The sequence below is a fragment of the Raphanus sativus genome, chromosome 5 (genome assembly GCF_000801105.2).
Source record: "Raphanus sativus cultivar WK10039 chromosome 5, ASM80110v3, whole genome shotgun sequence".
Taxonomy (NCBI): Eukaryota; Viridiplantae; Streptophyta; class Magnoliopsida; order Brassicales; family Brassicaceae; genus Raphanus; species Raphanus sativus.
Genome location: NC_079515.1, coordinates 7,891,729 through 7,904,474, shown reverse-complemented (window position 1 = coordinate 7,904,474; position 12,746 = coordinate 7,891,729). Strand labels below are relative to the sequence as shown.

General features: G+C 31.5%; 3 protein-coding genes across 3 annotated transcripts; 2 read left to right on the top strand and 1 right to left on the bottom strand.

Annotated features, from left to right (window-relative positions):
- Positions 1 to 971: 971 nt before the first annotated feature.
- On the bottom strand, positions 972 to 2,187 carry LOC108860797 (methyl jasmonate esterase 1-like). The gene is made up of 3 exons (XM_018634649.2): positions 1,738 to 2,187; positions 1,505 to 1,636; positions 972 to 1,394 (listed from the first exon to the last, which is right to left on the bottom strand). The coding sequence occupies exons 1-3, from the start codon at positions 2,185 to 2,187 to the stop codon at positions 1,110 to 1,112; spliced, it is 867 nt and encodes a 288-aa protein (XP_018490151.1). The 3' UTR covers positions 972 to 1,109.
- Positions 2,188 to 5,204: 3,017 nt separating this feature from the next.
- LOC108857204 (flavonol synthase/flavanone 3-hydroxylase) lies at positions 5,205 to 7,063 on the top strand. The gene is made up of 3 exons (XM_018631157.2): positions 5,205 to 5,722; positions 6,248 to 6,575; positions 6,656 to 7,063. Exons 1-3 carry the CDS (start codon positions 5,262 to 5,264, stop codon positions 6,914 to 6,916), a joined length of 1,050 nt encoding a protein of 349 aa, XP_018486659.1. The 5' UTR covers positions 5,205 to 5,261; the 3' UTR covers positions 6,917 to 7,063.
- A 2,517-nt stretch (positions 7,064 to 9,580) lies between these two features.
- Positions 9,581 to 11,057, top strand: LOC108857527 (protein DMR6-LIKE OXYGENASE 1). Its single transcript, XM_018631521.2, has 3 exons — positions 9,581 to 10,122; positions 10,309 to 10,636; positions 10,706 to 11,057. Exons 1-3 carry the CDS (start codon positions 9,647 to 9,649, stop codon positions 10,958 to 10,960), a joined length of 1,059 nt encoding a protein of 352 aa, XP_018487023.1. The 5' UTR covers positions 9,581 to 9,646; the 3' UTR covers positions 10,961 to 11,057.
- The last annotated feature ends 1,689 nt before the right edge of the window (positions 11,058 to 12,746 follow it).

Below are 12,746 nucleotides of genomic sequence, written 5' to 3'. Positions count from 1 at the left end.
GGAAGCGTTTATGGTCGTAGATCGGAAGCTTAATGGTGACTGGATTGGTGATATGCAAAGAAGAAGAACATTTTTTTTATTGGCTTGCAAATTTTAATTGATTTTCGGTCCAAATAACTCTTTTCTTTGTCAAGCGGCCCAACTTAATTCACTTTATTAAATTTTAGTTCACAAATAACAATAGAGTTGGAAACTAAAAACTCAAGTCCATTATATGATGTTTTTTCACTTATTTGTTTTGTTTCTTGTTGTTTGTATTATTCAGTTGCTGCGTATGAATTAATTAATTGAAGTGTTTTTTTCTTCAGTTTCAAAGCAATCATACATAGATTTACATATATTATTATATTTTTTCTTTGTAACTATACATATTTATTTTATTTTAGTTATAGTATATGAATAGTATATGAATTATGTACTGGATTTTACTGTTTATAAAATTTTATCCTGTATATTAATTTTGGTGTTTAATATATATATACACGCTTCCAACACGTATCCGCTTCCTAAATATTTTTAAAAATACGTTTCCGCGCTTCCTAGCGTTTCCGCTTCCACGTACCCGCTTCCGTTTCCATGTAACATAGGGAGAAACAATGCTGGGAATAAATTTTTAGGTGCGTAAATTAAGTTAATTGGTTTCTAGAAAACATGTCTCAAAACTTTAGGACTACCGGATCGAATCGTGAGTATGTTCTTGACACGAATTAGGTCTCAGATGAAATATTTATCCATGTTCAAGTTAATAGATCTCTGAATTAAATTTCCTATCGCATTTAATTTACATATTATTTTTGTTTTTTATAAGATTGATTTCATCTAGTTTTTCAGGGAACAATAAAATTCGATTCATTAGATTTTAATCGTCTCATGATCCAGCTTCCATAATGGCAGCCTAATTAAAGTGGCCTACTTACTTTGATTAGTTTTATCATTTATGAAATAATTTAGTTGGAATTGCAAATGTTGAAAAGTCAAACCAAATATAAAGTGATATCACACACGAAAATATAAATATGCACACCATGATGGCTTGTTCAACATAAGCATAGTAGAATTGACAACCATTAGGACTCGCAACAACATGTTGAATCAAATGTGGAATATTTTCAAGCAAACTTCTTAGCCAAAGATAGAAGACGGTCACCAAGATCCAACGGCTTGGAAATCATGACCATATGATCAGAATCCTGGATATGCTCAACGTGGTTAGGAGGATTGTTCTTGATCATCCAGAGCTGGAACTCTTTCATTAACGTTTTGTCTTTCTCGGACACTACAAAGATCCGGTTTACCGATCCGTATCTCTCGGGAGTGAGAACAAGACTTGTGTCTGTATCTTCGTTGCTGAATAAACGTTGTGGCCGAACCAATGCACCCGCCAATTCAACGTCCTTCAAATCATACATTGTACGAGTCCAAAAGTGGTTATATATATAAGTATAGAAAAATGAAAATAAAATTATTATTTCCAGTTACGTGATAAATTTTTGTGTATGTTTACCTCTCTAGGACTAAGGTCATACATATTTAATGAAAGGAAAAGTGGACCTCCAATGGAAAGAGTAGGAGGTTTATCAGGCCCATCTCCAAATATAAACTTCATGTCTAGTAATGGAGCTTGCCACCTCACCAACTTACAAAAAGTTTAAGAGTGTCACACGATGATTATTATTTTTGAAACTATGTAAACGAGGAATGTTACTGTAGAAGTGAAATATGCAATTAGTAGCATACCCCTTTAGAAAGAAACGTGAAATTGAAGGTCGGGCCAGGCATTAGGGCAGTAACGAAAATAGCCATATGAACCTTATCATGAAATAACTCCATGGCCTTAGAAATAGCAAGCCCACCAAAACTATGTGCCACCAGAATCACCTTTTCATCCACATTTAGACTGTTCATTAGGTCCATCAATGGCTCAATATACTCGTTGATCGACGTGAGAGTCTCAGCCCGACTTAGATCGATCCCGGATGCAGCTAAGTCGACTGCAGTTACGTTGTGGCCTTGAGATTTCAATATTGGTATGAGTTTATACCAACACCATGCCCCGTGACCTGCCCCATGAACCAGCACGAAATGGGCATGGCCATGTTGTGGTGTGGCGGAGATAGGATGGTAGTACAGGCTGATCAAGAATGTAACAAGAATCAGGGCTAAGTATTTGTTGGTTTTGCTCTCCATATTTTTCAAGTTACTGGAAGGTTGTGATGAAAATATATTGCGTTTACAAAACAATTATATAGTAGAAGTGTAGAACTAAATAACAAGGTGTTGACAAATTGAACAATTCTTATGTTCATGTCATCACAGGTATATTATTTGATATTTCTTAAAAGGAATTATAGTAACAGATATAGTGTACTAGATGAAATCATTTTCTTGATATCCTTGGAAATTTTCTTTTAGTGCCATACAACTAAAAACGACTTTGTCTTTCAACAATTTATTTTCCAGCAATTCGTATATCTAAGCGGCTTTTGACGTTTTATTTTGTTAGTTTACTTTATCCCATCTTTTTTTAAGAAACAGTTCCCATCATGCTGAGAAAAGAAATAGCATATAGTATCAGAAACTATAGGACCAAATATTCTTATTTGTTTTAGCGTTTTTGAAAGTTCAAAACGCAAACGCCAACTAGAAGAAACATGTTCACAACACTGAGAAAAGTTTTTTTTTTTTTTTACTTTTCCAGTGTAAAAATATAGGTTTTATTTTTTTTGAATGAGGTAAAACAAACAAAAGTTCCGTTGTAAACGAATTCTGTATTAGCTACAATAATTTGCTATTTCGTATCCTTACAAAAGTGAGTTTATAATCATTTACATTTTATCAAAATAGAAAAGGAAAATATGGCGGTTTAGACCTGAAATTCACTAATAACCGGCTTATGAATATATCTCTTCAAGCTTGAAAAAATCAATGTATTTTGATCCCTCAAACACATCAGCTAACTGGGTAGGTCCAAACGTGTGTTCTTATAAAGGTGTGTACTGCACCGGCCACACTTGATGACCCAAACATAATGGGTCTGGCGGGAATTGATATGAACCATGTGTCCGGTATTTGCCTCCCGAACTAGATTTGTTGACTTATGTCACGTTTTTCACGTTAATTCAAACAGATTTTACGGAATTATTCCGAAAAGCTTTTCAAAACTGACATTTATGAATGAGTTAGACGTGAGCAACAACCGTTTTGTTGGTCTGCTTCTGACCGTTTTCCTCTCGTTATCCGTTGCTATTCGATTCGAAAATTCCGAATATCCGTAAGCTTTCGAAGCAAAGCAAATACTAAAATTCAATATCCGTCAAAATCGAAGCAAATCACAAATATTAAAATTTTGGGAAGCGAATATCCGATCCGATCCGTCAATATATAAATACATGTATATTTTGATTATATTTAAAGTTTTAAATGTATAAAATTATATAATTATTATTCTAATATATTATTTGATAGATTCTATTCATATTATTACTTATATAAAAGTATTACATAAAAGGAAGAGAAAATATTTACGATAATTATAATTTTTTTTTAAGTTTTGTGTTATTATAATTTTAACTAAGTTTAAAAATTTACAAAATATGAAGATTCATTGCTTTTTTAATTTTTATCTTTTATATCATGCAAAAAATATATTTTACAAAACAAATTTGTATCAAATTTTTAAGATTATTTGTATTAATCAAAACAAATGAGAGATCCGTAAGTATCCGCGAATATCCGCAAATATCTATTTATTTTCCGGATATCCGTTTTTCCGAATATCCGTATTTTTCCGAAGCAAAGCAAATCGAAAAATCAGATATCCGTAACATTCGAAGCAAATCACAAATACCTTCAAAAACCCGAATATCCGATCCGTGCCCAGGCCTAGTGCCGATGATTTCAGTCTCCTATCAAACATTGGATTTCAATATGCATCACCACCACCACCAATGTTTCCTGACACCATTAAACCAACGAACTATTTATAATATTTTGCACGTTGGTCTACACTTTTCATTAACCAAATTTATAATAAAATACATTTACAAATTTGACCTTTGTAATTTATAAGTAGATATTACAAGTGATTTAAACATATAAATATTTAGTTCTATGTTTATAGTCTAAATTCATCAAAATCTTTGTGGTTTCCTTTGTATTTCATATACCTTTGTGGTCTCAAAGTTCATTTTCGTTTACTTTTCAGAGTAATCCATCAATATGATTTTCGTACGGTCTTATACTTAAGAAACCATCTTTGAATTGTCAACTTAGATATATAATGGGTAGTTGATTTTAATTTTGGTCTTTATTGGCAACTATTATATTTTTAACTTATGTCTCAAGTGTTCTCAACTAGCTTCAGATTGAACATTTTAGTTTGACAAACAAATTATTGCTTATTTGAATCACTTTCCTTGTTTATAACGACAAGTAAGTCAGCATATATTGGAAGACACAGTTTCCGGTGATCGAGGTATACTCCAACCGATAAGTAGACTGATATAGACACTTACCGCTAATTTAGACTCATCTCGGTGGAAGTTATACACCAGATTATTTTTAAAAAAACAATCTTATTAAATTAGCTTTCAAATTTCAACGATAAGAAAAACACATCCAGTCTAGCTTAAAAAAAAATCATAACTAAAAGATACTCCCTCTGTCTCATTTTATGTGATGTTTTAGGTTATTTCACATAGATTAAGAAAACATATATTTTTATGTAGTTTATCTTAGTAACATAAAAATACATTGGTCATAAAATTCAAATCATATTAAATTCTACCTAGATTAGTGAGAACATCACTTAAAATGAAACAAAGTAAAAATCCTAAAACACCACTTAAAATGGGACAGATGAAGTATTTAGTTATAAAATAAAAATAGAATATATTAAGAATATGTGTATCTTTTGTTAGTCCAGATTTCTAACACATAATTTTACCCTAATTTAACTTCGACTCTGATCTATTTTTTATTTGTCAATTAACTTGTTAATTACTTCATATGATTCGATATATATCTTCTGACCGGCTTAATACTAATTTTAAAACTAATTCAACGAGAAAAAGTCTCAGTAGTTGAGTTTCGTCAAAGAAAGATATCTTACTCTCATATCATTGATACTGACATACGCATACAAACAAAATTGATTTATATAGAATTACAATTAAAAGAAAAAAAAACTAAAGTGGTATATAGTTAGCTACATTCCATCCAGACATAGCATAGACTCTCTTGACTTGCTCCAAACTTAGCAAATGGAGGATCTTGATCCAACTTTCATCCAAGCACCAGAGCATAGATCAAACTCCAACTCCATCCCTAACCAACCGGAAGAAATACCCGTGATCGATCTCTCACGTCTCAACGACCCTGAAGATATCCAAAACGTGATCTCTGAGATAGGTGATGCATGTGAAACATGGGGATTTTTCCAGGTGATCAATCATGGTGTACCTTGCGATGCGAGGAAGCGTGTGGAGGAGACGGTGAAGATATTTTTCGATTTGCCTATGGAAGAGAAGACCAAAGTAAAGAGAGACGAGGTGAATCCAGCAGGGTATCATGATGGAGAACACACGAAGAACGTTAGAGACTGGAAAGAAGTGTTTGATATTTATTTCAAAGATCCAATGGTTATGCCTTTTTCCACAGATCCTGAAGACGATCGTTTAAGAGTTGTTTATAACAAGTGGCCTCAGTTTCCTTCTGATTTCAGGTCAGTTTTTTTAATTTACATGAACTTGTGATTATGAGAGGCAACTAAACTACTCCGGTTTAGATATTATATATTTATATTTATATTTCTAATAATTTGACCTTAAACATGATTTTTTTTTAAATGATGAACTATATACTAAATTTATTTATCAAATTATAGGATAATGGTGTTCTATACATAATATGCAGTCATCAGTCTAACATATATATACACACTATAGTGTTCTTTCAATTTTGTAACCAAGTTACTTTGTTTTCTTTCTTATTCGTGATTTATTTTTCTCTATTTTCGATTAAAAATACAAACTTGAAAACAAAAACTTCAAATCCCAATATGATCAGAACTTCATCACTTTTCCACAAATCTATTGAAGGCACGTGAACGCTATCTTCCAACGCTGCATATGTGACGTTACAACTTACACGTAGGACATATCAAACAAGAATTTGGTGAAAAAATCTTCTTTTTCAACGGTGTAAACTAATCTCTTCTCTCTTTTTTGTTGGTCTAATTTGATTCTAGGGAGGCATGTCAGGAATATGCAGGCCACGCTGAAAAACTAGCGTTCAGACTTTTAGAGCTCATCTCATTAAGCTTAGGCTTACCAAAAGACCGTTTTCATGATTACTTCAAAGAACAAATGAGTTTTTTCAGGATCAATCGTTATCCACCATGTCCACGGCCTGACCTAGCTCTAGGTGTAGGCCACCACAAAGATGCAGACGTTATAAGTCTATTGGCTCAAGACGAAGTTGGAGGGTTACAAATTAGTCGTAGATCGGACGGTGTTTGGTTTCCTATTAAACCTGTCCCTAATGCTCTTGTCATCAATATTGGCAATTGTATGGAGGTAAAATTCTTCATATTATATCTCATTTGAAAAATATATACAATTAAATATCGAATTGTAATGACTATATATACTAATAGGGATGGACGAATGATAAGTACTGGAGTGCAGAACATAGAGTGGTGGTGAACTCAACAAGGGAAAGATACTCAATACCGTTCTTCTTGTTGCCTTCACATGATGTGGAAGTGAAACCATTAGAAGAGCTTCTGAGTCCTGAAAACCCTCCAAGATACAAAGGATATAAATATGGCAAGTTTTATGTCAGCAGAAACAGAAGCGATTTTAAAAAGCTCGAGATCCAAAACATTCAGATCGATGAATTCAAAATTGTAACATAGAACTACTGGTACTATGTGTGACTTGGGTTTTTCAAGCTATGATCTCAATGTAAGCCATTAATGTAATAATGTGTGTGAGACTGAGTCTTTGTCAGAAACAATAAAGTTGATAATGTTTAATGGAAGTTTGTGAGGTTTTGATAACAACCCGAATTAGTAGTGAAAATTGACGCTTTCTTAATTTCATGTAATGACAGAAACAAAAGTAAGAAAACAACATAATGTAGTTCATATAGTGACAAGAAGTCATTAACTCAAGAGTCTGGTCATTGTATCAGAAATCTCCGGCTGGAACGAAACTAACATACATGATCTGATCTGGTTTTGGATCCAAAGGATGGCCTCAGCCGAATTTCTTGGTAATTCAAAAGAAAAAAAATATTTCAACCCAATATTATGATGTACGGATCTATGATCATTTGGAAGTTTTAACCAAAAAATATGATATACGTACTAACTATTTTTTAATTAACTTTTCTTCATCAATACTATTAATTTTCCAGCATGACCAATTAATAACTGTTTAGTCCATTTATTTATAATCATGTTTTCCTAATAATTAACTGCCAATATTTAACATATAGATATCTGCAAAAACATATTAGATTATAATTGTCACTACACCACTACACATTTTAAGATTATCATGTTTAAAAAAATCAAACACACGCATAAATATATTAATATGCTATACAAATTCTTATATAAAATTATGGTTTTATGGTATGTGTTATACTTTAGCATAACTGTATGTATATATATATATATATATATATATTTATATGTATATTATTTATAGTTTGTATTGCAATATTTTAATAAACTAAAAAATTAGTATATTTAAAATTTAAAATAAATCTTCAATTTGTATTCATAAATTTATGATTAGAAAGTTAATAATAAAATAGTAATAATTAATTTCAGACATATTTACAGAAAAATACAAAACAACACTATATATGCGCTTCAAGTACAAATCAAGATTTAATATAGGTCTAACATTTTACCAGACCCGAAAAACCAAACTAGAACGGATTCGAAAATACAAGTTCAGATTCGAGTTTATGCTAAAAATTTTATTGGATCTTTTTTTATGGGGATCCACAAGTCTCGGTTTGGATCTACGTCCTACAAGAGACTCAATCAGGTATTCGAAATACTCAAAAATTATTATATATTAGGTAAATTTGGATGATTGTGTGTATTTTAGATATTTCAGATATTTTTAAAAATTTCAGATTCAGGTTTTTAGGTATAATTTCAGGTTTCGGGTAAATTTTAGATTTCCAAAAAATATAATTTGGGTGTTCGGGTAAAATTTGAGATACCTTTCGAGTTTTCGGATCTGATTTTGTGTAAGTTTCAGATATATTTTTTCCATGTATTTTTAGGATTTGCAGATACTTTTTGAGTTTTCAAATTCAGTTTGGATATGTCAGGTTTTTTCGGGTCCTATATACCCAAATCAACCTGAATCCGAAATAAAACTGAAATTACGAGTGTTTTACGTATATTAGAATTATATACTTGAACCGACAAGAGTTCGACAAGCTCTTGGCCGAGCAGACCTGAAAAACTATAGATATCTATATGAATCTAAATTTTCAGGAACCGAAAGATGCGGACCCAATAAGACCTGATCCGAGGACCAGATGCCTAGGCCTAATCTGAATAGATAAATATGATTACAAAAAATAGATTTATAATTATAAAGAAACGAGTATATGCCGGCCAACTTTAAATTACTATTATTTCTACAGTAAATCAAATAAGTTTTGATTAAGATTTATACACATATATGACTACAAAAAAATATGATTAAGAAAAAAACACAAGTATTACAATTAAATATCTAGAAAAAGTTAAACAAAAAATATACATGTCCTTTTGAAAGGGCGGGTCAGAATCTGGATTCTGAAGACCCGAATGTTCTCAAATATTTAAAAAAATAGTTTCATTTAAAATAAAAAATCATATAAACTTTTTAAAATACACAAAAACAGATTTTATTAATACATAACGGGTCTATGACAAAAAAATAGTTTAAAAATATTAAACTTTTTCTTTAAATTAAAATACTAAAAATAAAATCACTGTGAAATAATTCACAAGTTTAACAGTAGATTAATAAATAAAAGTCATAAAATACGATCAAAATTATTTGGAGTCTTCAAAATTTTTGTCATATTTAAAATAACAAAAATTATTCATACAGTAATTTTAGATAAATTTCATAAAATTCTTAACAAAATATAATTTATCAAGTATAAAAATATTCATGACATAAAATTAATATTTTCAACAAAAATATACCCGCCCTCTGAAGGGCGGGTCAGAATCTAGTTAACCAATTAAACTTACACATGTTATTGTGTGTGTCTAGTGAGATTGAGTTTTATATCGGAAACAATAATACTCATGACCTTTTTGACGACGATTCCGTCTACATACATAGTTGGCTTGTTTTGGTAACTCTTTTTCTAACCTACCGTGATTAAGATTCCTGACTATAATTACTAATTAACCTACTGTGATTAAAATAAAACTAATTTTCACATAAATTCGTGTACATTCATTTTCTTTAATTAATTGAAAACTTTGATAATTAATTTAAAAAATTGTTTTTAAACAAACCTCAACCGCACGACTAATTATTTTGATATTTATACTCCTGCAAATTAGCCTTTTGTACTACCAAAAATCAACATAAGAATCACCGCAAAAACCGCCATGGGAGGACTCGACGAAGCCTTCATCCAAGCTCCCGAAAACAGACCCATCACTCATCTCAAAAACTCGGGTGACTTCATTTTCTCCGACGAGATCCCGACCATCGACCTCTCGTCTCTCCAAGACCCCGATTCCGACAAGACCACGATCGCCACAGAGATCGGAAAAGCTTGCGAGAGATGGGGATTTTTCCAGGTGATCAACCACGGCTTGCCGTTGGACTTAAGGCGCCGCGTAGAGAACACGGCGGCGGAATTTTTTAACCTAACGGCGGAGGAGAAGAGGAGAGTGAAAAGGGACGAAGTGTATCCTATGGGCTATTACGACGAGGAACACACTAAGAACGTTAGAGACTGGAAAGAGATCTTTGATTTTTTCTTGCAAGATCCCACGATCGTTCCGGCGAGTCCAGAGCCAGAAGACGCCGAGCTCAGAAAGCTCACTAACCAGTGGCCTCAACACCCTTCTGACTTCAGGTGATCATTTCAGACCAATCTCTCGCTCAAGCTAAAGTCAAATGCATCTGTTTGAATTATTATTGTTAATAATCATTCGTTCGGCCCATTAATAGTGGTTACGGCCCATTGGGTTTGATTAGATTCCGTTTAGTATGTTTTTAGTTATCCTGAAAGTGAATTTTTACCATGTAATCCTCCTTGTAGAGAGATCTGCCAAGAATATGCAAGGGAGGTTGAGAAGTTAGCTTTCAAGCTTTTGGAACTTATCTCCATTAGCTTGGGTTTACCCGGTGATCGGTTATCGGGTTACTTCAAGGAACAAACGAGCATTTTGCGGTTCAACCATTACCCTCCTTGTCCCAACCCTGAGCTTGCATTAGGCGTTGGACGTCACAAAGATGGAGGAGCTCTTACCGTTTTGGCTCAAGATAGTGTTGGTGGATTGCAAGTGGGACGTAGATCCGATGGAGAATGGATCCCAGTGAAACCGATCCAAGATGCTTTGATCATTAACATTGGCAATTGTATGCAGGTAAAACCAGCTATCAATCAAGAAAACAATATACTATATTTAGATTCGATGACATATGTTGTGGACTAGGTATGGACAAATGACAAGTATTGGAGTGCAGAACATAGAGTTTTAGTGAACACGAGCAAAGAGAGATTCTCAATTCCACTATTCTTTTTCCCATCCCATGAAACCAACATTGAGCCATTGGAGGAGCTTATAAATGAAGAAAACCAGCCTTGTTACAAAAAGTGCAATTGGGGCAAGTTCTTTGTTTCGAGAAACAGAAGTGATTTCAAGAAGCTCGAAGTTGAGGACATCCAGATTGATCACTTCAAGTTGTAATCATCTTATGTTCATTAGTAAACGTTTCCTGTATCGGTTTGTATTTATTACTATTAGCTGTGGCCTATTTTTAATATACCAATTCTATCATTATTCATACCTTAAACCCGCAAAACTATTTTAAATATATTTGTACATAATCTCACTAGATTTATTCATGATATACCTAAACTTATAGGCACTACTCATTTGAGTTTATAATTGTAATATGTACTTTATATTTTGTGTCACATGCAGGTGTCACATGATATATCTAGTAGCTAGATATATACATGGTTATATTTAAATCTTGTATATTTTATATAGTTTTTTAGCAAAAAAAAAATATTTTATATAGTCCAAATTATTAGAATCAAGAACAAAGAGAAATCCATTCTTCTAGAACGCTTAGTAGCTAGATCATATGTATACATAGCTTATTCTTAAACGTTAGTACGGAGTACATTGCGTACTGTAATCAAAAGTCAAAATCTTCATCGTGTTCATCATTTAAAATCAGAAAACAAGATAATGCTAATTTTTTTTTCATTATTAATATGTTAGTACAGTTGCATGAGCTGTAATGAAGATTTTTCTCTTTTCATAATCATTTTATTTTCTCTCGACCAGTCTGTATCCAGGGACGAAGCTAGGGTGTGGGAAGGGTGCCTGTGCACCCATAATTTTTTTTGAAATTAATGTTTTTTTGTACAATTTTTTTTTATGTACACCCATAATCTATGACTTGCACCCACAAAAATAGATAAACTTCGCAAACAAAACAAATTAAATGTATTTAACAAGTTAAGCATAATTTAAAAGATTTAAGAAATCGATATAAATTGAATTTTAAAGCCATTTTGTTTTAAAATCTTTATCTGTTAAAAGTTTCTAAACATAAAAAGCTTAATGTATTAAGTAAAAATAATAATTTAAACTCCAAAAACTACATACTGATGTTTTGAATTGTATATTTTTAATTACTAGTTTATCATTAATCTCAAAAACAACAAACTATCTTACTTTTAAACAAACTTCTTATTTTTAATAAGAAATTACAGAAAAAACATTTTTATATAAACAGATATTTTGTTGTAAATATAAAAATTTAATGATTATCTATTCTGTTTTTATTAAAATAAATCTAAATATTATAAATACAATAGTGAAAAACTAATGAAAAGTAAATATTAAAATATGTTATGGTATGATCTAACAAGTATTTACTTTATAATATAATATAATATAATAATATATAAGATTTTAACTGATTATTTAATATTTATTAAATTAATACTAGTGCACCCATTATAATACTAGTCTGGATTTGCCCCTGTCTGTATCATTTGTTTTATAATTGACAATGCCTTTTGTTTTGAAATATAATTTATAATATTTTTTTTTTGCAAATGAGGGAAATTGAATAACAAATTTTTTTGTTTATAATACATTATCTGTGAAATTGATAAAGGGGAAAAACTATATCATATAGTTTTAGTGATATGGAAACTATTTCATATAATTCTGTTCATTATGGTTGCGGATCTGTCTGTATAAAAAATTCAGAAGAAAATTTGCCGTGGACTGTATCTTTTATCAGAGTGTTATATCTATATTTTTGATAGATCTGAGTTTAAATATTTTTCCTTGGGGAAATAGAATAGTTAAATCTAAAAGGAGAAATAGGAGCCAAATATTAAAAACAGAACAAAAAAAGTGAGAGAAAAATAGTGGTGGAAAAAGGAGTAGGTGGGGGAGGTCGGCTTTTGATTTTAGTTTAAATAAAACCACACAAGTGATCAGCCGA